At 42.4% G+C, this 23,705-nt stretch overlaps 1 protein-coding gene across 1 annotated transcript in view; it reads left to right on the top strand.

Annotated features, from left to right (window-relative positions):
• Positions 1-9,770: 9,770 nt before the first annotated feature.
• LOC110970758 (endothelin-converting enzyme-like 1) overlaps positions 9,771-23,705 on the top strand; it is a 57,181-nt gene continuing 43,246 nt past the window's right edge. Inside the window, 20 exon segments of the mRNA XM_051957763.1 lie at positions 9,771-10,096; positions 10,098-10,264; positions 10,267-10,319; positions 10,322-10,393; positions 10,395-10,422; positions 10,425-10,511; positions 10,514-10,604; positions 10,606-10,631; positions 10,634-10,710; positions 10,712-10,769; positions 11,550-11,556; positions 12,316-12,337; positions 12,339-12,413; positions 12,936-13,034; positions 13,134-13,163; positions 13,165-13,197; positions 13,199-13,228; positions 16,557-16,601; positions 16,603-16,639; positions 16,642-16,681. Of these exon segments, the coding sequence (XP_051813723.1) occupies positions 9,915-10,096; positions 10,098-10,264; positions 10,267-10,319; positions 10,322-10,393; positions 10,395-10,422; positions 10,425-10,511; positions 10,514-10,604; positions 10,606-10,631; positions 10,634-10,710; positions 10,712-10,769; positions 11,550-11,556; positions 12,316-12,337; positions 12,339-12,413; positions 12,936-13,034; positions 13,134-13,163; positions 13,165-13,197; positions 13,199-13,228; positions 16,557-16,601; positions 16,603-16,639; positions 16,642-16,681 (1,259 nt within the window). The 5' untranslated portion in view covers positions 9,771-9,914.

Raw genomic sequence — 23,705 nt, 5'->3', positions numbered from 1 at the left:
CTGTTGGTAACTGTAATCCTGTTCATTTACCACAGATTTCAGTCACTCTATTGTGAACTTCTCCACTTTGGTGTCCTCGTTCTTCTGAGCTTTGCCTGACTCTTACACACTAGCCTAACTCCTTCTCCTCCACATTTTCATTTATTCTAGTGTCATTTTACCAAGCTTAAAAATGGCCACATTAGCAATTATATGCAATTTTGAAAAATGACACCTTCCTTTGAGCATTTTCTTTTGTGCTAATAAGTCAACACACAAAAGGTCAAAAAATAACAGTAATGTGGTTTCAGTCTTCAAAATCCACCTGTGCTCTTCAAGCCCTCTCCTCCTCTCACAGACCAATAGGGGTAATGAAATGGCCAGTTAGTTACTCAGCTGATTTGCATAATAATATTAGTCGACCTTTTTGGTTTGATTAGTTTGGTTTGTGTGACTTTCAGACTACATGGAGATTAATGTCGCTACTGCTAATGTTTAGCGGTTGCTTGGAACACAAGATTTATTAAAATAGACTTTGTGATGTGGTGGGGGCACAAAATGTTGCAGCCCAGTGATATCAATCAGTGAAATAGGCTCACTCATTTAGGAATGACTTGATGTTCCCTCACTGAGCTGGTCGCAGTGTGCAAATTTAATTCAAATCCGCTTCAACACAATAAGAGGGGAACTTACATTGCGATTAATATTACAGCAGGCGACTGTGTCCAAGCAGCGTGAGCGGTATACAGGAGGTCTGTTGTTGCTTTTAGCTGGTACAGATGGAATCAGTTTAATGTGGATGAAACTGTGTGCAAATGCATGAGTCAGCAGTGGCTTTTCCTCATGAACTGAGGATGTTTTGATGCTCAATTGAGCATCAAATGTGCCAATTTCAAGTCTATCTTCTTGCAAAACAGAACATAAAAAACAATTATAATTCAGCCAGGGCATTAAAGTAAAGCATGTACCTAAGCATATAAGAAAGAAAAGTGCTTTTGGTTTAGTAATCACTCACTCACCAATTATGTTAAAGTGCCAGAGAAAGAAAATATATATTTTTGAAAAACAACAATTGGGCAACAGGATGAGCGTCTGTTTCTGAGTGAGTGTGCACGCGTGTCTGTGGGCAGCTTACCTTGATCATGAAGGACCCGACCCCCCCCCCCTTCCCTCCCTCCTTCCCCTCCTCCCCTCCTCCCCCCTCTCTCCTCCATACATCGGAGGCTGTGAGCTGCAGCGGCGGCAGAAAGCGGTGCGGATCCCGGTGTGTGCCGATCTCCGGAGGGGGGTCGGATAATCCAGTCGGACCCTTAGCAGAGTGGATCTGCTCCTTTTACACACACAGCAAAGCCATTTTTTTAACATTCCCACTGGGGATTGTGCTTCACTCACCGCAGGTAAGCTCTTTTTGCACAAGTTTTCATCACTCTGTGGGCATCCACACCAGCAATGAGCGAAGTGAAGCTGCTCCTCCTCCGGCCAGTGCACACTCCAGGCGTTTGGCACTGGAGGCTGAGGGCTTTTCTAATTCCAAATGGGATCGTTTAGCTTCTTTTTTAATGAGGAAGAGCGGGGATAAAGGGGGGAAACTGTCATAGATTAACTTGGGAGTCACGTCGGAGCAGCGCTGAGGAGAGGTGTCTCCTTATTTCTTCACGCACATGGTCCCTCAGCTCGGTGTCCATGTGAACGGCTTTAGAAGTTTTAGTGGGGGACACTTTAAAGAGAGAAATGATAAAATTGGATGTCCGGATGCCGAGCCAGTCTGTCAGGGTGGAAATTACTCAAGCTTGTTGCTGACTGAGTGAGTGCACTTTATTAAAGATGAACGATAATTCCGTGCATGCGCGTCTACCATTCACATCCACCTATTTACCACTTTGGTGTTGGATTCCCGTAGCTTGTTGGCGTGAATGACGGTTTGCTAAAGTAACTGCAACATATTTAAGGCTATTAGAAGTCATTATTTAAAAAGAAAACGAAATATAATCGGCTTTAAGATACACTAAAGTAGGAATAAAGGCTTTTCTGTCTTTTTTGCGTCTTTACGCACAGGGAATTTTGCATCACCAAAAGTTTGCCTTGTATATTAGCGCAGATCTGACATTCCCACTCTGCCTGGATGTCTGTTACAGAAACGCTGCTCTGTTCTGCGCATAATTCCATGTAAAATCATAACAAATCAATACTTCTTTGCATACTGAATATGCGTAAAACAGAACTCAAGACCTTTCACGAAAATGTAAGATTATGATTTATGCGGCGCCTAACAGAACTTAAAAATATGCTTTTTTTCTGAATAAGATCGAGACTTTTTGCTTCTCTTTCTTCTTTCCCTTTACAGAAATAGATCAAATTAATCATCTTAAGTAAAATAATAAATCAGGTTGAAGGTTTCTTAAATATTAAAGTCATTGTATATTGATATATTTTTTTAAAAAAACTCTTCAACTATTTGAATTGTATTTTTGCATACTGCTCTATCTAGAAAAGGACTCTTGGGAGTCATTAGGGATAATAGAGTTACAGTATGTGAGCACTTTATACCTGCCAGTGTGTGTGTGTGTGTGGGAGGGGGGGAGAGAGAGAGAGAGAGAGAGAGAGAGACTAATAACCATTGTACAATATGACTCAAACTCTCCTGTTTAAATAATAAACTAAGAGTAAAGACCCCAGCATGTTCCTTAAAAGTTCTCCTATATCGCTGATGTGGGATGTTTAATACATACACACAACAGCTAAATAGTTTTTAAGAGCACCACAAAAGAGGTTCTCCTTGGGTACAAGTCTAAGCAGTATCTCCTGTTACTGTGCTGGACCCTTTAGCTGTGTGTCCAAATCTGTAGCCCATACAAACGCACCGTAGCACTCTACTGCAGCCTCTGGCGACCAGTGATAAGGCTCCAGGGGGCTGACTCTCACGCTCAACCCTCTGAGTGCCGTGAAGCTTTTGGGGCAGGCACTGTGACCACTTTGATTAGGGGATAATAAACCCATTTATAGAAGGATTTCAGGTGACGTAACTCGTCTGAGAGGAAATAAAAGCAGAGGGTTTGTCTCTAAGCTGTTACTTCTGGGCACCGCCAAATATCATCACAAACTGCAGTGGAGGGAGAAAAAAGTTTGCTGTGTAAATTTATGGTAATGTGAAGTTGGGCTGTGTGGGAAATGACTGACATCCAGGCGATGGATGCACATTGTTGGGATGAGTTTTTGAGGAGGACAAGTGATGGATCTCACACTGATCCTGTGCAAACTGTGTGTTTTCTGTGAGGCGATGAATGTAAGGGTGTGGCGCTGAACGGTAAATAATACTGACAGACTTAGTATGAAAGGCTTTAATCTTTTATTGTCTTTGTACTGTGCCTTCTGGTAATCGTTTTAGCAAATTTGCAGCTCTGTTGCTAGACAATGTTTACCCCAGGTGACTTTCCATCTCTCCAGCAACAAATCTGTCTGCTTTCTCAGACCATGGGGAACAATTTAGATGTGCTGATGTGTTAACTCCCACAGCACTGAGAGTCTGTGGTGATAATTCATCACAGCTCATGCTGATAGATACAGCTTTCATTTGTAATGAGCATTTGATATGCAAATTTTAGGAATTAGAGTTTTTTTGGAAATAAATTGCTTCCACAATACTGAATTAATCAACTCACGCCGCTACCAGCTCTAAAATAGGCATTGACTGATATGTTTATTGCGAGGCAATACTAGCACGTATTGTTTCAAATCAAGGAAACCCGTAGCAGATATTTGAAATTGATTTGCATTTATAGTAGAAAAAAATCTTGATGGCAAATTTAGAACAACACAAACTGCAGCGTAAAACTGTGGTGAAATGCCTTTGAATTTATATCTGTTCCTTTAACCCTTAGATGCATAAGTGGGTCTAAAATGAGCTGGTGAAGTCGTTTTCTTGCAATATCTTTGTAATGAAAAATTTTTGTCATTTCATATTTGAGCTGTTCCTCAAAAAAGAAAAAGTTTTTGATATCATTCCATTTAAATTTTTAAGTTGCCTTTAGTACTTTTAGAGAAATTGTAATATTTGTATTACTCCCCCAAGCTTTTTATCACTGATAAAATCATACAAGAGGTGATGCACAAACTTGGAGGGACGGAGAGCAGCAACAGCTGGAGGGAAAGAGTGGAAACATGTCAACAAAATGGATGCTGACATTCTACTACTGCTGTTCTGTGTGATATTCTTCTTTTTCAATTATCAAAATGAAATTATTCTTTTGTGGACAAAAATATAATACAAACAATAATACAAATGATTAGTCTGAACCAAAATGATATAAAAACACACTGATTCTGAAACAGGTCATTTTTGACTCAGGGAGGAGTGTAGCGTCCGATCACTTGTGCATCAAAGGGTTAAAAGGGGATTTTTCATGTAATAAATCAGATGGGTCTGTGGGTGGGACTCTGCTTGAAACCACAGATTGGTGATTGCAGATAAAGAGGCAGTTTAATCAGAGGCTAAGTAGTGCAGATTTAAATTAATTTATTAAGTTTATTTTATTGGGAATGCAGTAGTTGATGATTATAATTGCCCGTCGGTGTGAATGTGAGTGTGATTGGTTGTTTGTCTCTATGTGTAGCCCTGTGATAGACTGGTGATCTGTCCAGGCTGTCCCCTGCCTTCAGAGTTTAATAGCTGTGTATAGATAATCCATCCATTATCGATACACTGCTTACTCCTCATTAGGGTCATGGTGGGCTGCAGTCTATCCAGTGCGAAGACAGGAGACATTCTGGACAGGTCACCAGTCTATCACAGGACTACATATAGAGACAAACAATCACACTCACATTCACACCTACAGACAATTTAGGATCACAAATTAACCTCAGCATGTTTTTGGACTGTGGGAGGAAGCCAGAGAACCTGGAGAAAACCCACCATGCACAGGAAGAACATGCAAACTCAACGTAGAAAGATCCCAGGGAGGCTGGGAACTGGGGATCTTCTAGCTGCAAGGCGACAGTGCTAACCACCGAGCCACTGTACAGCCCTGGATAGATCCAGTAACCGAAAAAATAATACCAGATCTGACAATTGGTTAATCCCTAATTTATAGCCCAGATACAGTCCATTAAGCCATTTGTGCACAGCTGATCCTCAAACTGGACCTCCTTCATTTATTGTAGGAGAACTGTGATCCATCTGCAGTGTTTGTAACAGAGATGTCAAGCTGATCCATCAGAGGTCTCTGTTTATTGAATACCCATTGATCTTCTCTAAGAATTTATTATTTGTGGTTGGAGATGCCAGAGAAAGGTCTGTGCAGCTGTCAAAGTGTGCCGTTCACTTAAAGATCAACTCCATCAATTCAAAATATGTAATCCCAATGACTGCTGGCGGTCTACCCATGAAGGTCATCAAACATTCATAGTTATATAAGTAACTCCCGTTTTTGTAAAGACTGACATTTTTTTCTCAAACAATCCAAAGCATTTTTTATTACCAGCTGAAGTTAAAAGCAGTAGCACTGACAGTTCCGCCGAGCCTGCATGTTCACTGAAGCTACAGGCCGAGGGCTTCAGGGTATACTTTAGAACCAGTTTGAACAACATGTTGTCTGGCAGCAGTGGAAATCAGTCGAGTTTATAGCTGTTCTGAACCGTCATCATAGAGAAGGAGGACATGGTACTGTTCAAATATGGAGAAACAGTTACATTTGTCTTGTGGAAGACATTCTTAGAGTTGCAGAGACAAGTGAGTGACAGAACAGGGAACTTGATGTTTCCTTTGTGTTCCTGGGACAGGCTGTCTCATGGTAGATCAATGATTTCTCACAGACTTCTCAGTGGTTGAGAACACATAATTACCGGATTTTTTCAGGAAAAAGAAATATAATTTCTACTGTAATTTGCAGGATCAACAGATACTGTCAGAAAGTGACTACACAAGTAGTTTACTGACTTAGAAGGACAGGATTTAGTGGAAAGTTAAAGATCTTGTGCTTGTTTGGATTTAATAGGACTGTCTGTCCCATTGGTACCATCTGAAGGACCCCTGGAGGTCCCTGAACTACACTTTGAGAACCGCTGCAGTAAGTGAACAAGTGACTGTATTTGCCTGAAAGATATATGGGGAATGTTTGACAACTGACAAGGTGCGATGCATCAACAGGGGCGTGTATCTGATGCATTTTAAGTGTTCATGCATGTGCAGTGTGCAAGAGAGAGAAAGAAAGTGTGTGTGTGTGTGTGTGTGTGTGTGTGTGTGTGTGTGTGTGTGTGTGTGTGTGTGTGTGTGTGTGTGTGTGTGTGTGTGTGGTGTGTGTGTGTGTGCGGCAGCATTAGTATAACTCTCAGATATTAGGCCCTGTCATGTTCAGTAAATAGCCATTTATCATGCATGCCTTTCCTGCGATGGCTCCCACTAGATCCAATCCATTAGCCGTACGCTGGATGTCCACTCAGTGTGGGATCGCATATGTGCTCATATGTGTGTCATAATTTATTATAATGTTTAAAGAGTTGCGACACGGCTAAAGCGTTTGTGCATTCGAAAGACAAAAGGAGAGAGATTGCATTAAGAGACTGCATGCTGCACACTTCAGACGACAATTCAATTTTATTTACATTATAATGAATTCCGTGCAAGAGGCTGACAGCGAGCGGATACGCTTTCATAGATCGGGGCATGTTTCTAATCACGTGGGTGTGTGTAACAAAGCAGAAGATTGATGGATGATATACTGGATTGATAATGACACCGCACAGAGACACACTATCCTGACTTTCCCCTACTTTTCACCCTTTTTCTCTTACTTTGATAAGTTATTTCTGTCTGTGTCCACTGCAGCTATCAAATACAGATAAAATGCTATAAAATAGTCTTAATACCTGAAAAAAAACACACACACAGCACTTAATACATTAACTATTTCACTGATTGATGCACGTGTTGTCCACGGACCTGAACAATATGGACACTTTACACTCTGCTATGTGATTTGGGTGCTGCTTGTTGCATTGATGCTTAACTAGGATCATATTTACATTATCCAATGTGAGGTGTAATAGGGTGAGACAAGGAGAATCCCTGTCTGACTTCCCACCAACACAGTCAAGTGAATTGTATTTTGCTGGAACATTACATCAAAGCCAGAGTTATCACTACTGGACTGTAACTCCACATCTCTGCAGTGGTTAGACAAGAATTTTATCTCTGCACCACCCATGCTCCCCTTTCCCACTAAAACAAAACACTTTAACCCACTCATCAGCCACGTGCCATTTGTAAAAGATTTGTACCTCCACCTCTCACAGTACAAGGAACTCTGGGTTCCTATAAATACTGAACTTAAGCTTCCTTCGTTTTTTTTCTTCCTGTCTAGATTTTTTTTCTTGTACTTATCTGCATACAGCACTCTCAATGGCCAGGGAAAGCTTGTTAAAGACATCAGAGCTGAAGTTTGCTGTTCTCAGTGGAGATAACGGGGATCAATTCTCAACAAATAGCCTTCACAGCTTTCAGCAAGTTTCACTGCAGCCAGATGCTGATAAAAAAAACCCACACACAGACACACACACACACACTCACACATTGGGAGCGTATCCCAAAAAATATTTAACAGTCCATCTCTCTGTTTAAAGGCTGGTGTTGTTGCTTACGGGCTACATGTAGAATGCAAACAGTTCTGAATTAATCTGTGTTTGTCTGTGTGTTTGTGCTGCCTACACAAATGCATTACATACTGTGGTTCCAGTGTATTGTAATTGTTGTGGAAAAGATAATGAAGCTCAGTTTAAATTAATTTACTTTAGGGTGTATGTGTGTATATTCTAGATTCTGCTGCTGGTCATGTAGTAGCCTGTTGTTCCTTTCTAAGCTCTGTTGAGGATCAGCTGATGCCCTCTGTGCTATACGTGTGTGTGTGTGTGCGTGGACCTATTCATGGTTACCCACTCACTAAACAGGGTACCGCTGAGCCAACAGAGGACTTCTGCCAGTACCCTGTCAGTCATGCTAAAATGAAACCCTCTGTTCACCCTTAAGCGCCAAAGTTGCAATATTGCGACAAGCAAACATTGCTGAACATAACAAGTCACAGCTTCAAATATAATGCCTCATGTAGTTACTACTTATACCAGGAGATGGCAGACATCTGGAACTTCAATCTGAGCAGCATTTGTGCGGCGTGTTTTCATTCAAAGTTTTGGAGTGATAGAGTTTGAAAACTGAGGAGACGAGACTCGTAGTCGGAGCGTAACAGAGCGCAGGACGGCACATTTTAGAGCTAGAAAACTCACCATACCGAGAGGTCTTGTTCAACGCTGACAAAGTACTCTGTCAAGTAATGGCTTACTCAGATTCTGAAGAGGAGTATTCACCCTCTAATGAAGATGTTCAGTCGTCCAGTGAGACAGAAAGTGGCGCTGTGTCTGTGCGCAACGGCAGCGGGTCGGTGCGCCATGACAGTCCACGAGCAGCACATACTGGAGCCGATGGTTTGCTTAACGGGGTCCAGGGTGCAGGATGGGACGTGGTGGTGTAGCAGGGGTGGTCAAAACACCGCTAATGTGGAGGGGATAGCGGGGATGCCAAAAAACGCAGGAAATAGCAGCAGACGGCGGGAGAAAATGCACTGATAATAACGGTGGAGCGCCGCAGTGGCGTTCACAGCCCGTCATAAATGACGATGATGATGGCTGGGTTTGCTTGACATATGTGGAACAGTATCACAAGTGGATCAGACATTTTGATGAGCCTGTTGGGTATCATGGAGACAGGGATCTGACAAATTCTGAGCCAAACAATGCCATCTTGATTGATAAACATCAATAAAGTTATGTAATCCATATGTCCACCGCCTGGTGACATCATAATATGCAAATTAGATGAGTGAATTTACTCCCATCACAAACTTTGGGTCATACTGATGATTTTTCTCATTTACAGTTGCCTTTGATCTATAACCATTTTCAAATTACAACCTTTTGAAAAAATGATATCAAAACTGAATATTTCATTGAAAAAACTCTGGCGCCTAAAGGGTTAAAATGATTTTAATTTTGGCCAAGAGAGGACCGGCAGGCATGTGAGTAAAACACAAATATGTAACAAAACTGTTCATATTTCCAGTTATATATGAAAAGAGCTTTTAAAATATCCCCCTTTTTATTTTTCTTTCTTCAAAATAAGCAGAAACAATGGTCCAATCTTAATGAATTAAAGTCCACCACAGTAAGGTTGGAAAATGTGTGTTTCTTTAGTTTGGAAATACAGAGGCGCTAAATTCTCACTGTTCCCCGCTGTGATAGTACAAAGTTTTACATCAGTTTGTGCTGTCACAGGCTAAGTTATGGTGATTGCCACACCTCTTCCTGCCAGATGATGCTCAGCTCTCTCTCCATTGATCTGTCTGAAGCCGTGAGTCGCTCGGAGGACATCATCTCCCTGAGGGATGACTTCACCAAATCAGGTGCAACAGCTTTAGCTGACAAACAGAAGGAGACAAAGTGGAGAAAAATGTGGGCAAAACAGACACTATTTTGTCATTCTTTACTGCTGTAATCGTGGATTCAATTTCATATCTCTCACTTACAGCCCTCCTCTATCTCATTTCTATTTTATCGACAGGTGACCTGTAACTGGTTGGAGAGAGGGAGGAAGGAGAACAAATGGAGCAGAGAGAAAGAGGATGAGAGAGAGAGCAGGACCCGAGAGATTCCAAATGCACAATTGGGATGTCCCTGCTCTGCTGGCTTTTGAATTGAAAAGAATAAAGGGAACTTTGCCTAAGAAGGCAACAGAATTTGACATTCACTTCAGTGTTTTGCCCTGTAGTGGGAATTCTCCCTTTTGTCTCAGGAGGATAGTCATGACAGCACTCTGAAAACAGAAATACTCATTTTCATCCCTTTCCTCCCTGAACCCTTCTGCTACTCTTACCGTACAATCATTTTTTGCCATGGAGAAGACATACTCATTAACTGCCCACTATGATGAGTTCCAGGAAGTTGAAATGGCGGTCGCTTATAGCAGTGATATCCTCAGCAATGGCATGACCCTTCACCTCGGAGGCAGCCTGGACCGCCATGTGGGCGAAGCCGGGGGAGGACCTGGTTCAAATGGTCGAAACAGAGATCTAGCAGTACCAGCAGCAGCGGTGGCCTTCCCGCTGGAGCGGAGGGGAGATCTGCCTCCTCTCGGCACTGGTCTTTGCAGCAGGTATGTGTGTCATCTTGGAAGCATGCTGGGCGCTCAAGTACATTTCCCTGGATGCTCAGCAGGACCCGCAGTGCCGACAGGACTGCCAACGCAGCGCTCCCTGCTGCGGGCAGCTCGCTTTGTTCAGGCAAACATTGACCCAACCAATCCAGCCCTGGCCAGGACTTCTACTCTTTTGCCTGTGGTGGTTGGCTGAGGCGTCACGGCATTCCCGAGGACCAAACTTAGCTACGGCATCATCACCGCTATAGAGAACACAATGAGGAGAAATTACAGCGCCTCCTGCTGGAGCCAATTAGGAGGCATGGTCCCAACTCAGCAGAGCGCCAAGGTCAAGAGTTTATCGATCCTGCATCAACATTAGGAGATTGACAAGCTGGGGGTCAAGCCCCATGACGGAGGTGTTGGACAGCTGTGGAGGGTGGGACTGGTGGTGCTCCTCCTGGTGCTGCTGGGTGGAGACTGAAGGTCCCACACAGAGGCCAGACTTCAATGAGCTGCTCTACAGGACACAGGGCGTGTACAGCACTGCCGTATTTCTTCTCCCTGACTGTCAATGTGGATGACAAAAACTCCTCCAGGAACGCTATTCCGGGTGAGAACTTATCAAAAGAACTGAGTGTACCTTTCTAAATACATGACGTGTGTTTTTAAGGACACAGCGTTTTCAGTCTGTGTGTTGATTATTCTTTTTTAAACTTTCAGAATATTGTGATAATGGTGAATAGTCTGGTGGCACTTTTTAAAGTGTATCGTTAGCTATGTAAGTAGACACAAACTTGATTCAGTCCCCTCATACTGTCATCATGTGACCATCAAGGGCCCTACTCAATATATATGATCACGTCCATTACATTTTAGCAAGTTCCTGCGAGACGCAAGTGAAGTCACTTGACGCAACTCTGTTTGGACCCAAAGATTAGAAATACGAAACTGGAGACGTGGATTTAGAAATAAGGCCCTTGTAGCCCAGTCCTCATATTTGTTTGACGCTTTGCAGCTCAAAGCTAAATTAGCTACTAGGGTGATAAGACATCAATATCTGTGTGTGATAATTAGCAGCCTAACTGAATAGTTGGTAATGCGGGTACCATCTCTTGAATCAAGCCAAAGCCTGTGGTTTTTGAACTTTTAGTTTAACATATTTTAAAATAATTCATCCATCTACTAGGTATACCCGCTTGATCCTGTAGAAGCCATTCCAAAATGTTGGAGCCTACCTTAGCTGATATGAAGCAAGGGGTGGCATACAAAGATTCAAACCTCTTGCACATTAATTCAACATGAATGTGTTGGACTGTGGAGTGAAGCCAGAGCCACAGAAACCCAGGCAGGCAAGAAGAGAACCATGCTAATCCCACACAGAAAGACCCAGTGGACAAGCAGGTTCCAACCCAGACCATCCTTGCTGTGAGGTGACAGTACTAGCCACTGCACCAGGCAGACAGACAATGTGTAGCCCATGTTTATAACATCTAACATTATATGAACAAGCCTCTGACAGACTTGGTGACCTGTCCCAGGGTGTCCCCTGGCTTCACCCTAAGTCAGCTGGGATAGAACTCCAGCCCTCCACGACCCTAATGAGGATTAAGCGGTGTATTGATAATGGATGGATAGGTGATACCCACAAGACTTGAAATAACCAAAACATATCCAGTACCTTTATGTAGCTGTACATGGAATAATCAAGGCAAAAAAAACAATTTTTCAGAGAAAACTGGCATTTGTTTATATAGCTGAACAATCTAAAGGTGTTTTTGAAATGGTTTGCTTTGGATTCAGTGTTTTTTCTTTAAACGAACAACACACCACTCAATGATTTAATTGTCTGAACAAAGAAATCAAACACACTTAGAAAGGTACAGTTTCACAAGACAGTGTCAATATTAAAGTCGGGTTACATTAGTTGGCGAAGTCTTAATAAAGGATGAATGATTTTAGGAATATAAATTATTCATTAAAGGTTATAACAATTCAGATGTTAGGCATGCATGTGTGTTGAAAGGTTTGTAAATGTTAGAGCATTAAAATATTAACCAACCCTTTGAATATACATCTGTTGAATGCCTAGCAGCACATATATGCTGCAGACCAGCTACAGTCTGAGCTCTGACTGTGTGTTTGTGCAGATTGATCAGGAGGGGGCTCACACTGCCGGAGGAGAAGTCTCTATCTGGGACAGGATGAGGATAGTGTGAAGGTGAACAGTCCTCTTTTCCTCTAACTTTCTCTCTCTGTCATCCCCCAATATCCTTTGCTTTCTCCTTGTCCCTCATCCTTTCTTTTCCCCATCCAGTCCACCCTTTTTCCAACTTTTCTTGTTTTTTTTCTCATTTTCTCCCTTACTTCCGTCCTAACATCACTTTCTGTTTGACCTCATCCGTGCACTTTATTCCTCTTCTCTGCCTCCCTTCTCTCCTTCCCACCTTCCCCTATTCCTTTCCGTTGCCTCACTGACCTCTTTTGCTTCATTTCTGCTTTCCACCCTCCCTTCCTCTGACCCCTCTCCCCCCTCTTCTTCCCTCAATCCTTTCTCCCCTGCTCCTCTCCTCTTTCCCAATCTGTCCTGTTTACTCTTCGCTCGCTCCTCTTCATCAATCCACCTGTTTTCCTCCCGTCGCCCGCGGTGGCTTTTGTATTCCTGTCCCACTTGGCCACATGTCCACCCTGTCACCGGCTGTTACTGATGATGTCGCAGCAGCACCTCATGTCCGTTGATGCTGATTGTCACTGCGCTTCCAGATCTTGGCGCCTACAGGCTCTGATGGAGCGCTTGCTGAGCATGCTGGGAGCTCTCAACCCCCACAGAGAACTCCAAGGAGATTATAGACTGGAGACCCGACTGGCCATGTGAGCTGTTCCCGCGTATATGTGCGCACAAGCACGTGTGTGTGTGTGGGTGTGTGTTCATGTGCATGTGTGTGCAGTGTTGAGTAAAATCTGCTCTCTCTCCCAGATCACTGTGTCAGAATATGACGACCAAAGATAAGGACATCAGCACCATGTATAACCGCATCACCCCTCAGGCAGCTACAGCGCATTGCTCCCAGTGTGAGTACTGCACGTGCGCACACACACACACGCATATGCACACAAACATCACATTACAAGCATGTGTGTGTGCACATGCACCTGGGGTTAGAAGCAGACGTGATGGATTAAGATTTGAACTCCAACTGAGCATTTTAAGTAGTGTGGCGAGTGTGTGAGCGTGCAGGTAGAGTGTGTGTGTGTGTTGTGTGTGTGTTCGGGGAGGGAGCGGCAAAGCACTGCACACATACACACACAGAGGCCTAAGTGACTCACAAAAGCTGTCTGCCCTGCAGGGGTAGGCAAGCAGATTGAGGGACGGAATGAAAGAAGTAGGTAGAGAGAAAAGGAGAAAATGAGGGAGACATTGGGGGTGTTTTGTGAAATTGAGGGAGGGAGGGAAGGGGAAAGAGGGAGAAAACACTGGAGTTGGAGGCAGGGAGAGAGACGCAGAGAAAGAAGAAGAAGGAGGAGGCTCTTCTTCTGGATGGGCAGCGCTAGCACTGACAGAGAATCTCAAGGCGTTTCATGGGCGAGGGGAGGAACAGAAGGAAAGCAGCCGAGAGATGGAAACTGGGCATGCACTTAGAGGAAGATCAAGGAGTTGGGATTTTTACTTCTTTTCAGCCCAAAAATAGCTAATCACACACAATGTGTAACATGAGTGGGAACTAGAAGGGTGGTCTGGAGCCGACGGTGATCATAAAAAAAGGGGTGCATGCGAAAGAAATAGAGTAGAGGATAGAGATTCCAATCAGAGAAAGACAGAATGCTGCTAAATCGGCTCAGGTTTGTTGCGTGCAGTTGCTTTGCTTTTACTTGAATCTGGAGCCCAATTACATGAAAACACTGGGAGCTCCATCACTTGAAATTAGAACTCAAGGTAAAAAAATAAAAAAGCTACATGCAGTTGGGATGCTGGTGTGCAATTAAGTAAGAACCAAACACACACATTTTTAGAAGCTCTAAATTGGCCAAACCTAAACAAGTAAGAATGAGGTGTTGCCAGAAAGAAAGTGTCAGAAAACCTGGAGGTGGTACAGAAATAGAGGATTGGACTTTTGAAGTCATGACTGAAGTTTTTTGTCCGCTTAAAGCATTTCTCGCTTTAAAGAATTTACGTACTGGTTCTTAACTTGTTAAAATTGACGATATTTTTGGTGGAGACGAGGCCTTCCCGAATCATATGATGCCAAATATGTCCATGTTTAGTGATTAGTGCGCAGAGGCAGCCACAAAGAAGGGACGGGTGAGGGGACCGTGGATGTGGGCATCCTTGGGGAGTACAGCCGGTTAACAGGATGATCTAAAGCAGCTGGTACAAACGCCTCTGGCATGAATGCAAAATGTTTGGATATTGACTGTGCTTTGGTTGAAACCGCACACATTATTATATGCTTTATTGGTCAGCCAACAGTATAGGATGACAGGATGACAAGAGAAACAGAGAGATGAGCTCTGACGATGAACCAAAGGTCCCTCCCAGATGACAAACGTGCTATTCAGGGTCAGCACCTAACCTTCTGTACCAACCAGGTGCCACATGTTCTGTGTATTTTTACATTTATTAACAGCTGCTGTGTGCTTCATGACCCTGCGTTGCTATTTTCTCCACTGTAGGCCTTTTTCCAGCAGCAAGCTCTGAAAACTATTGGTTACGGATCAATCACAGATCTCACATCAATGTATTTACACTACTATTGACTTAAGAGGTCAGTTTTAGTGCTGAGATTTCAGTTTTGCAAGATTAATGTCTGGAAATATAAGTAGTATGTATTTTGGAAGTTGAGTGTTTTTCATAGCATGTAGGAGTTTAAGTACAGATGAAACGACTACAATAAAAGACTTTCCAATAGGATGCATGCACACCCAGCTTATTGCAACCCATGTTTGTGCAGATTCTCAGTCATCCAGGTCATGTAACCCAAAGTGCTTCAGTAGAAAGCAACTTTTGTGGTTGTGAGAATATTTCACTCTCATCCAAGAGGCTTCTCAGGTTTTGACTCTAGCTAGTAACCAGTTAGAGCCTCTTGAATGAGAGGTGAACATTTTCAGCAATCCAAAAAGATAGGTTGGTTGCTTTCTACTGAAAGCACTTGGATTGCAACCCATAATACCGTCTTATTGTGAAGTTGACCTTTAGCCGCCATGTTCAGACAGCATCAGTAATGCCCCAAACACATATGTCAACATTCAAGTAACATTGCTGTCTAGTGGCTGTAATAGTTTAATGCAGCAAAGGAGGATTTAAGTAATATTGCTGTAGTAGCCTAGCCGCGCTAGACCCATGTTCTGAAGGCACAAGGGTCTAGGACCACTCGACAGGGAGGGAGGCGGGCTAAAAGGTTGTCTTTCAAATCACTCTGCAGCAATTGGGTAGGTATACAACCAATCAGCGCAACGAATAGGCTGACGTAGTTCCTAGAGCGCCGGATTGTGGCTAAGTCCCATTAGCTTCCCAACCAGCAGAGCCAACTGGTATATTAGGATTTGCCATATCCCGTCGGCATAAGTCCAAATACGTCTTTCTTCTCAATGAAACATTTCAGTGCCGTCCTTTGTTTATCTTTCAAGTTGAATTTTAGCTTCAAATCTTTAAGGGCTGTGGCCAAAGCCGAGTCAAAAGATAACTGTTTATTGTGCGCTGGTTGTTTCTGTCAGAATCGTCGCGCCTCTGTCGTCACTTAGTTACGCCCGCCTTCTGACTCTACACTTCATGGTGATTGGTCCGGCCAGTTTTAGGAGAATCCAGCCTCGAGCCTTATGGAGGGTAACTAGACCCACCCTGGCAGAGAATTAAATTCGTTGCCGTGGGTTGTCTAGCGCGGCTAGGCTATTGCTGTAGAGGTACAGAGTCAGGATCAGGAAGAGGTCAGGGTGGATGGATGGGCTGGCTAAAAATACAAGACCATTGCTACGACTCTCCACAACTCCACGACAAAGCGCAACCTTTCCTTAAGCATACCCAAATAGTTGTTGGGCCTAAACCTAACTAAAGTTTTACCATTACATTGTCACATCATTCATGTTTCAACAGTGAAACATGAACAGTGATTTTGACCTTTTCTCTGAGGCATACTGGCTGCTGCCAGTAAGGCTCCTATGGACTATTGTCCATGACATGTGAGTCCCTCCAGTTCCACACTGAGTAAAACTAATCTGCATGTAACAATTAAAAACAGAGAGAGACTGCGAAAAAGTCGGATCAAATGACCATCACATGGTTCCAATTCTAGTGAAAGATGTTGTGTCATTTACAATACCGCTACAATGAACGTTTGTTGCTGACAGGGTAAATTGTACGAGCCTGTAAAAATCTAACCCAGCGTCATTTCTCCTCTTATGGCAGCTTCACTGGAAACGCTTACTGGACAGAATTTTCAATGACAGCTTCTTTAGAAGACGAAGAGATTGTGGTGCTCGCCACCGATTACTACAGAAAGTCTCCGAAATCATCAAGACCACTTCGAAGAGGTAAAGAACTGGAGAATGGGTGCTGGTGGTGGCTGAAGGTTGTGGGTGTGGAGCGAGAAGAGAAAGATGAGGGTGCTGAGTGTATGGAAAATCGATGAGATAGACGCATGCATTTTTGAAGCCGGTACTTTTTGAGCATGAGTAAGCGCTTTAGTTTGAGGTTGTTTTGTATGAGTGTGTGTGTTGGCTTTGTTTGGGCTGTCACTGTAGTTTGGGCTACAATGCAGTGTCATGAGGTGTATGGATTGGTTTTTGAGTGCTGCTGTGCATGTATTTGTGTAGGCATTTCGGTACGTGTGTGTGTGTGTTGTGTGTGTTTGATGTGGAAGTCACTGTTGGCAGTGAACTTCCATCTACTGCAGCTGATTATTATTGATCTACACCCACACCTTTCTACCTCCTGCAGACTCAGACAGACGCACGTGGATGGACACACACACACACACACACACACACACACACACACAAACACACTCACACACACACTTTCTTTCTCCTTCTTCTTCTTGACAGACTCCAGGGGAGGCCTTAGAGGGCTGCTGCACATCAGGATGTGTGTTAAAGTCACTGACAGCTCGCCAATAGTCACTGTGCTCTACACAAATACACAACAGCTCTCAGCCCGCATTCATGGCTGGCTGGCTGGATGAGTGGCAGGTGGATTACTTGCTTGTCATTTATGTCTGGCACTGGATGCATGTCTGTCTGTCTAACAGCGTATCCTATTCAGACATTTTGGTAATTTCATGACTCGCCAGTTCAAGACGTTACGGCGACATTCAGTGTTGGTAATTTCATTGTCTCATCTCACCGTTTTAGATTTACCAACTCAACATATTGTATCTTGCAGCCTCTGATTGATTTTGTGCAAATCTAGGCCTTCACACTGGTACGGTATTGATCAGTCTTATGCAAGATAGGGTATGTAATCAATTAATCAACAAAACTGCAACAGATGCACTTTATCAAAGGTCATGACATTACATTCCTTTACTGACAAAGATCAGATTTGGTTCTATGAGGTCATATCATTGTGTTTTTATGAACCTCAGAATTCATATTGTGGATTATTGAGATTATGGTGGGGATGAATGATTGCTTTTGTTTTGTTTGACGACAGCTCTCACACAGGAGGAATCTAACGGAATAACAGAGGACTTATTGGGATTAATTACTTCTGAACAACACATGTTCAAAAGTTGGGGTCACCCAGGCAACTTACATGTTTCCCATAAACACTCACACTTTATTCATGTGCTACATAACTGCACAAGGGGTTTTCTAATCATCATTTAGCCTTTCAACACCATATCTAACACAATGTAGCATTAGAACACAGGAGTGATGGTTGCTGGAATGCTTCCCTCTGTACCCCCACCCCCACCCCGGACCGTTACGGACCGACTGGATCGGACATTCGTCATTAATAGGGGCCGAATAACTGCCCACAAACTGCTATTGGAGCCAGCCCTAGTGTACATAGACTAGATATGAGTCAGTGCTAGTGTTCTCATATGAGGACAACATTTCCCAGAAACTCCTCTTTGGGCAGGTCAGCTGGTCGGTCAAGGTGTTATGTTCCCCTAAATCAATAGCAAACAGACCTATTTCTTCTGGAAACATCAATTCTACTTTCTCACTACCATTTTTCATCACAATCCAACAAATTTTATCAAGGTAAGACTGATTGTATTGACTTAGTCTTTACTGCTGAGTTTCTCATACTTTTCATCATTCTTGCAGCCATCCTATGAGCTTTAGTGAAAAAGCCACTCAGATTTGTCTTCGGTTCTCCGAGACATTTCACCTCTCGCTTCTTCGATTCGTGAAAGAAGCGAAAGAGAGTCTAAAGGAGAAATCCAGCTGCTTTTTTTTCGTTTCTTGTGGCTATTTTTACATTCTCGACATTCTGCTTTTCGCAATTGGAGCAAATTGCTCTTAATACTGATTACAAAAGTTTTTACTGAGTAACTGCTGTTCTGTCTTAACCAGATGTATGTGGCTGGTTCTGGAAGTTTGGAATCAGGGACTTCCACCTACTGCAAAACAGGGTGTCGTGAATATTATAGGTGGTACAGTTACATACAGTTCATACTTCAAATTCAGCTTTGGGGGAATTAGTTTGATTCTTAATTTTTCTGTTGCAAGGCTATGTAGTTCTTGACTATATAAACCAAGATTAATTGGCTATGAATTCTGAGTAAGATCATGTTTCTGAACCCAGTAATTTGGCTGACTGTGCCACAGCCTCAACCTGCTCATCTTTAAAACACTTCTGAGGATATTTTTCCTTGGAAAATTCAGCAAAGACTGTAACCATTCCAAAAAAAGACAAAAAGATTCAGTAATACTTCAAAAAGACTCAAAGAGAGATCCAATGTCTTCCAATTGAAAGGCATTGATGATGATACCACAAAACAAGCAAGTACCACAACAACAAAACAGTACTCATCAGTGCTGAGTGTATCTGTGTGTTCAAACGCAACGTCGAACAAAGCGACTGAAGGGAAACTGTGTTTAGGGTGAAACTAGTGAGGTTTTTTCCATAATTCTTAACAAATCTTTAACTGCAAACAAGTTTCTGTCTTTCTTTCTTTCTCGTCTTCAATGCAGTAACTATAGAACAAATCATATTATAGATGGACTGAAGACCAAGTCAGACCTTTTTAGGCATGATGCAAAAAAAAAAAGGTCCAGCATTAGAAAATCACTATAAGAAGGTCAACCTTAAAGTTTTATCAGGGTCATTACTGTATTTTGAAGTGACCACTAACTAGTTTGCCTAATCTTTGCTGAACGTTAGACTGTGATGGAAATAGAGATGTCAGAGGTCTGAAGGAATTCCTCATTTCTTGGAAAGTTCCCAGACTTTAAATAGAAAGATTTGTTTCAATCCAGAGCAGGGATCAAGCTAAAAAATAGTTCCCACAACTCCCACAGTGCAGCTCAGCAGCATCTAGACACGATGTTCCATCCAAAGGTTGTCATGTGGAGTTTTAGGTCTAATATTGAAGTAAAAACTCCTAAATTGTCTCTGTGACTTTCTCAGACTTTCTAAGAGCTGACAGATTTGGAGAAAGATCCAGACATACACTACCATTCAAAAGTTTGGGGTCACCCAGACAATTTCATGTTTCCATGAAAACTCACACTTTTATTCATGTGCTAACATAACCGCACAAGGGTTTTTCTAATCATCAGTGAGCCTTTCAACACCATTAGCTAACACAATGTAGCATTAGAACACAGGAGTGATGGTTGATGGAAATGTTCCTCTGTACCCCTATGGAGATATTCCATTAAAAATCAGCTGTTTCCAGCTAGAATAGGCATTTAGCACATTAACAATGTGTAGACTGGATTTAATGTTATCTTCATTGAAAAAACCTTCTTTTTCCTTCAAAAGTAAGGACATTTCTAAGTGACGTTAAACTTTTGAATGGTAGTGTATCCAGTTAAACGACATCAATGATGCAACAAAAACATACTTTTTGTAAAACCATGCTGCAACAGTGTAGTACCACTATTTGAGGGAAGTCAGATGACCACAAACAGCTTGTGCTTAGATGGAGGTTTATTTTACCTGATTCTTCATGCAACATGCACAATGGTTGTTGACCAGATTTTTAGAAAGCTTTTACTCAGATTTTCTTCTGCATTTGTTTCCTTTTTCCATTCACATTTTTGCACAATACAAACAAAGGTTACTCTGTACTTTAGAACTCTTTTGTGTGCTCTTCTGCTTACTTTCATCAGCCACAACAAAAGATGAGATCTTGTTGCAGCGATTTAGTCAAATTCCCATCAATGCAGACATCTCTTTCGTATCATATCAAATCTACTTGCTCCGTCTTTTTTAAACAGGTTCTTGTGACCTCTTTTATCTGGTCTACTGCTGCTCTCTGTTCTTTATGAAATGCACTTTTTAATCACAACACTCCAACATGCATACGATTTGAGTTAGTTATATCATTAAGGGATTCCTAATCCCCTTTGTAAAAGTACGGTTACCCTCGCCACTGTCACATCCATTAGCCCTGGTTCACTTCTCCTCAGGCTGCAGAAGCCATGTTTGATGCTCTGTCTCTTCCCCTGTTGTTTACCAATCTTCCATTTCAGTTGTGTGTTCATCCATCCCCCCTGATGGCTTTAGTAATAGATTCTACACAATGTTCCAATCATCCGCTCTCCCTGTCTTTTGTTCCCTCCACCAGTGTCTGTTTGGCATCCTGTGTTTTCTTCCTTTTATCACTCATTCACTCACTCAGCTATGATATTTGGCAGATATGGTCTTTGTTGGAGAACTACATACACACCACTCTGTACTCAAAACATGCAGTATTTATCTTGGAAAATCTGCCTCAGCCCATCCTCCACTGGTTAAAAAGACTGACTGGTGTTCAACAATGCTGTGTTAGGGTTATTTGTTAGAATTTAAACTTGAAAAACACTAAAACATGAGGCCTGGGCTAAAACGAAATTCCAGCATCTCATCACAATGTAAAATTGCATAGAAGGTGAACAGGTGAACTTTGCGCATGGATGATTTTAAAAGTAAGGAGGCCTTTTCCTGACAGGAAAATAAATAATGAATATCTCAGAATGATGTAAATAACAAACCTTACGGTGAATCAAAGTAACAATACCAAAACTGTATACGGCATACAGTTGGTCTAGATTTTTTTCCCTTATGAACCAAAAACTTTTACTTTTTAAACTGAACACCAGATATATTAGGTCTTACATGAAGAAGTGATTCAAAACAGACTACATTTTGTTTATTTACAGCTGAGATAAACCTAATCTCAGTTACCCTCCAAAAAAAGATCCAAACTTAATCTAGATTGACCAAAAAAATTTAACTTATGAACTCCTCCTCATTACTGCATCTCATAATTTTAACTTTGCATTTAGAATTGCACTTTAGTGAGTTTGCTGCTTTACTCAGTCTGACGTAAATGCCACATTTTCATTACACAGAAACTTTCCCCACAGACTGGGAGGAATGTAGCCTCTCTGCCTTTGTTTCCACCAGAGGAGCTAGGGTCTAAATGCATTCACAGGGAGATTGTTTTATCCACTAAAAAATCCCTGCGTAGAGGATAATAATTCCTGGAGGTTCAGGAACTTTTGGGATATAGGGCTTCAATGCTGAGTGTTGTTAAATGGTTGACTATAAGTTTATTCCCTTTTATGACATGGCATGGAGCTGCAGTGATGTACGTGGGGAGTGAATGCTGGTCCATGTGATCTGATCCAACAGACCAGCTGCTGTTGCTCAAATTGCTGAAGAAGTTAATGCTGGTTCTGATAGAAACTTGTCAGAATACACAGAGGATCAGTTTGTTGTGTATGGAGCTACATAGCTGCAGAGCAGTCAGGGTGTCCATGCTGATCCCTGTGCACCACCAAAAGCACCAACAATGGACATCAGAACTGGACCACGGAGCAATGGAAGAAGGTGGTCTGGTCTGATGAATCACATTTTCTTTTACCTCACAAGGATGTGCATCGCTTACCTGGGGAACACATGACTCCAGGATGCACTATGGGAAGATTGCAAGCCGGTGAAGACTGTGATTTCTGTGGAAAATGTTCCTCTGGGAAACCTCGGGTCCTGCCATCCATGTGGATGTTACTTTGACACATACCACCTACCTCAATCATTGTTTCAGACCATGTACACCCTTTCCCTGTACCCTGATGGCTATGGCCTCTTTCAGCAGGATAGTGCACGGTGCCACAAAGCAAAGATGGTTCAGGAATGGTTTGAGGAATGCAATAATAAATCTGAGGTGTTGACTTGGCCTCTAAATTCTCCAGATTTCAATCCAATCCGGCATCTGTGGGATGTGCTGGACAAACAAGTTCAATCTATGGAGGCCTCACCTCACAACTTAAAGAATATACTGCTAACATCTTGGTGCCGGATACTACAGCACACCTACAGAGGTCTAGTGGACTCCATGTCTCAACAGGTCAAGGCTGTTTTGGCACCAAAAAGGTGACCAACACAATATTAGGCAGGTGTTGTCTGATGTTATGTCTGATCAGTGTATGGCCATCAGTGTTTAGTATTGTTGCTTGAAATAATTATTTTTGTAAAATAGTCTCCAGTTTCACCAATTTTCATGTGAAAGGAGCCCTCAGTTGTTTGAAAAGTTCTTGAACATTACAGGCTCGGTGGAAATTCAGCTGTAGTCTTTAGTAAGGATCAATCTGCTACACGATTTCCATAATGCATATCAGCTGTGTCCTTCACTAGACACTACACCATGTCTCAGGTTTGTAAAATGGGTTTTCTGTCTCAGGTCCAATCTGAAACATCCCTGTAGATTTGTCAGGCTTATTTTCTCAGACTTTAGGAAGCTGCTCACAGAGCCACAGCGGACATCTTCACAGACCGAGTAGTTAATAGATCTGTATGTGTGAAATCAGTGGAGTGTTCAAGTGAGAATACATAAAGATAATTGTGACAGCTTGTTTATTATTTTTGACTATGAAAACCAACTTTTTCTCTTAGACTATTACATTATTGTAATACCTTGTCATGAATCTTATTTTTGCCTGTCCCTCTCTATCCTGACAGTGGAAGCAATTAGAACTTTTATGGCCTTTTCTCCAACTCTGTCTCAAACCCTCTGACTCACTGTGTTTTCCCTTCTCACTCATTCTTCCATCACCAAACTCTTTTCTCTTCAGTCCTCTCCTCCCCCTGCTCTCTCCATCTGTCTACTTCTCTTCCTCCTCTGTCAGTGCATCTCTCTTTCTAAACTTTGAAAACCATTTCTTTCCCCCAGTCTCAATCTCCCAACACCTCTCCACTCTCCCTTCTCTCCGTCTGCACCTCGTCCATTGTTTCCCATCCATCTCTGCCTCTGTCACTTCTTCACCACCTCCTCAACTGTTCCTGCTCCCTTACTTGTGCTTTGTTGCCACTCTTTTTTTTCTTCCTTTTTCTCATTCTACATCTTCCTCCCACCTGCAGTCCATCTCCAGGTTCTGTCTCCCAGGAACTTCATTA

This window comes from Acanthochromis polyacanthus, chromosome 13 (assembly GCF_021347895.1).
Source record: "Acanthochromis polyacanthus isolate Apoly-LR-REF ecotype Palm Island chromosome 13, KAUST_Apoly_ChrSc, whole genome shotgun sequence".
Lineage (NCBI taxonomy): Eukaryota > Metazoa > Chordata > Actinopteri > Pomacentridae > Acanthochromis > Acanthochromis polyacanthus.
The sequence above is the reverse complement of the archived record's forward strand: the minus strand, read 5'-3'. Positions and strand labels throughout refer to the sequence as shown.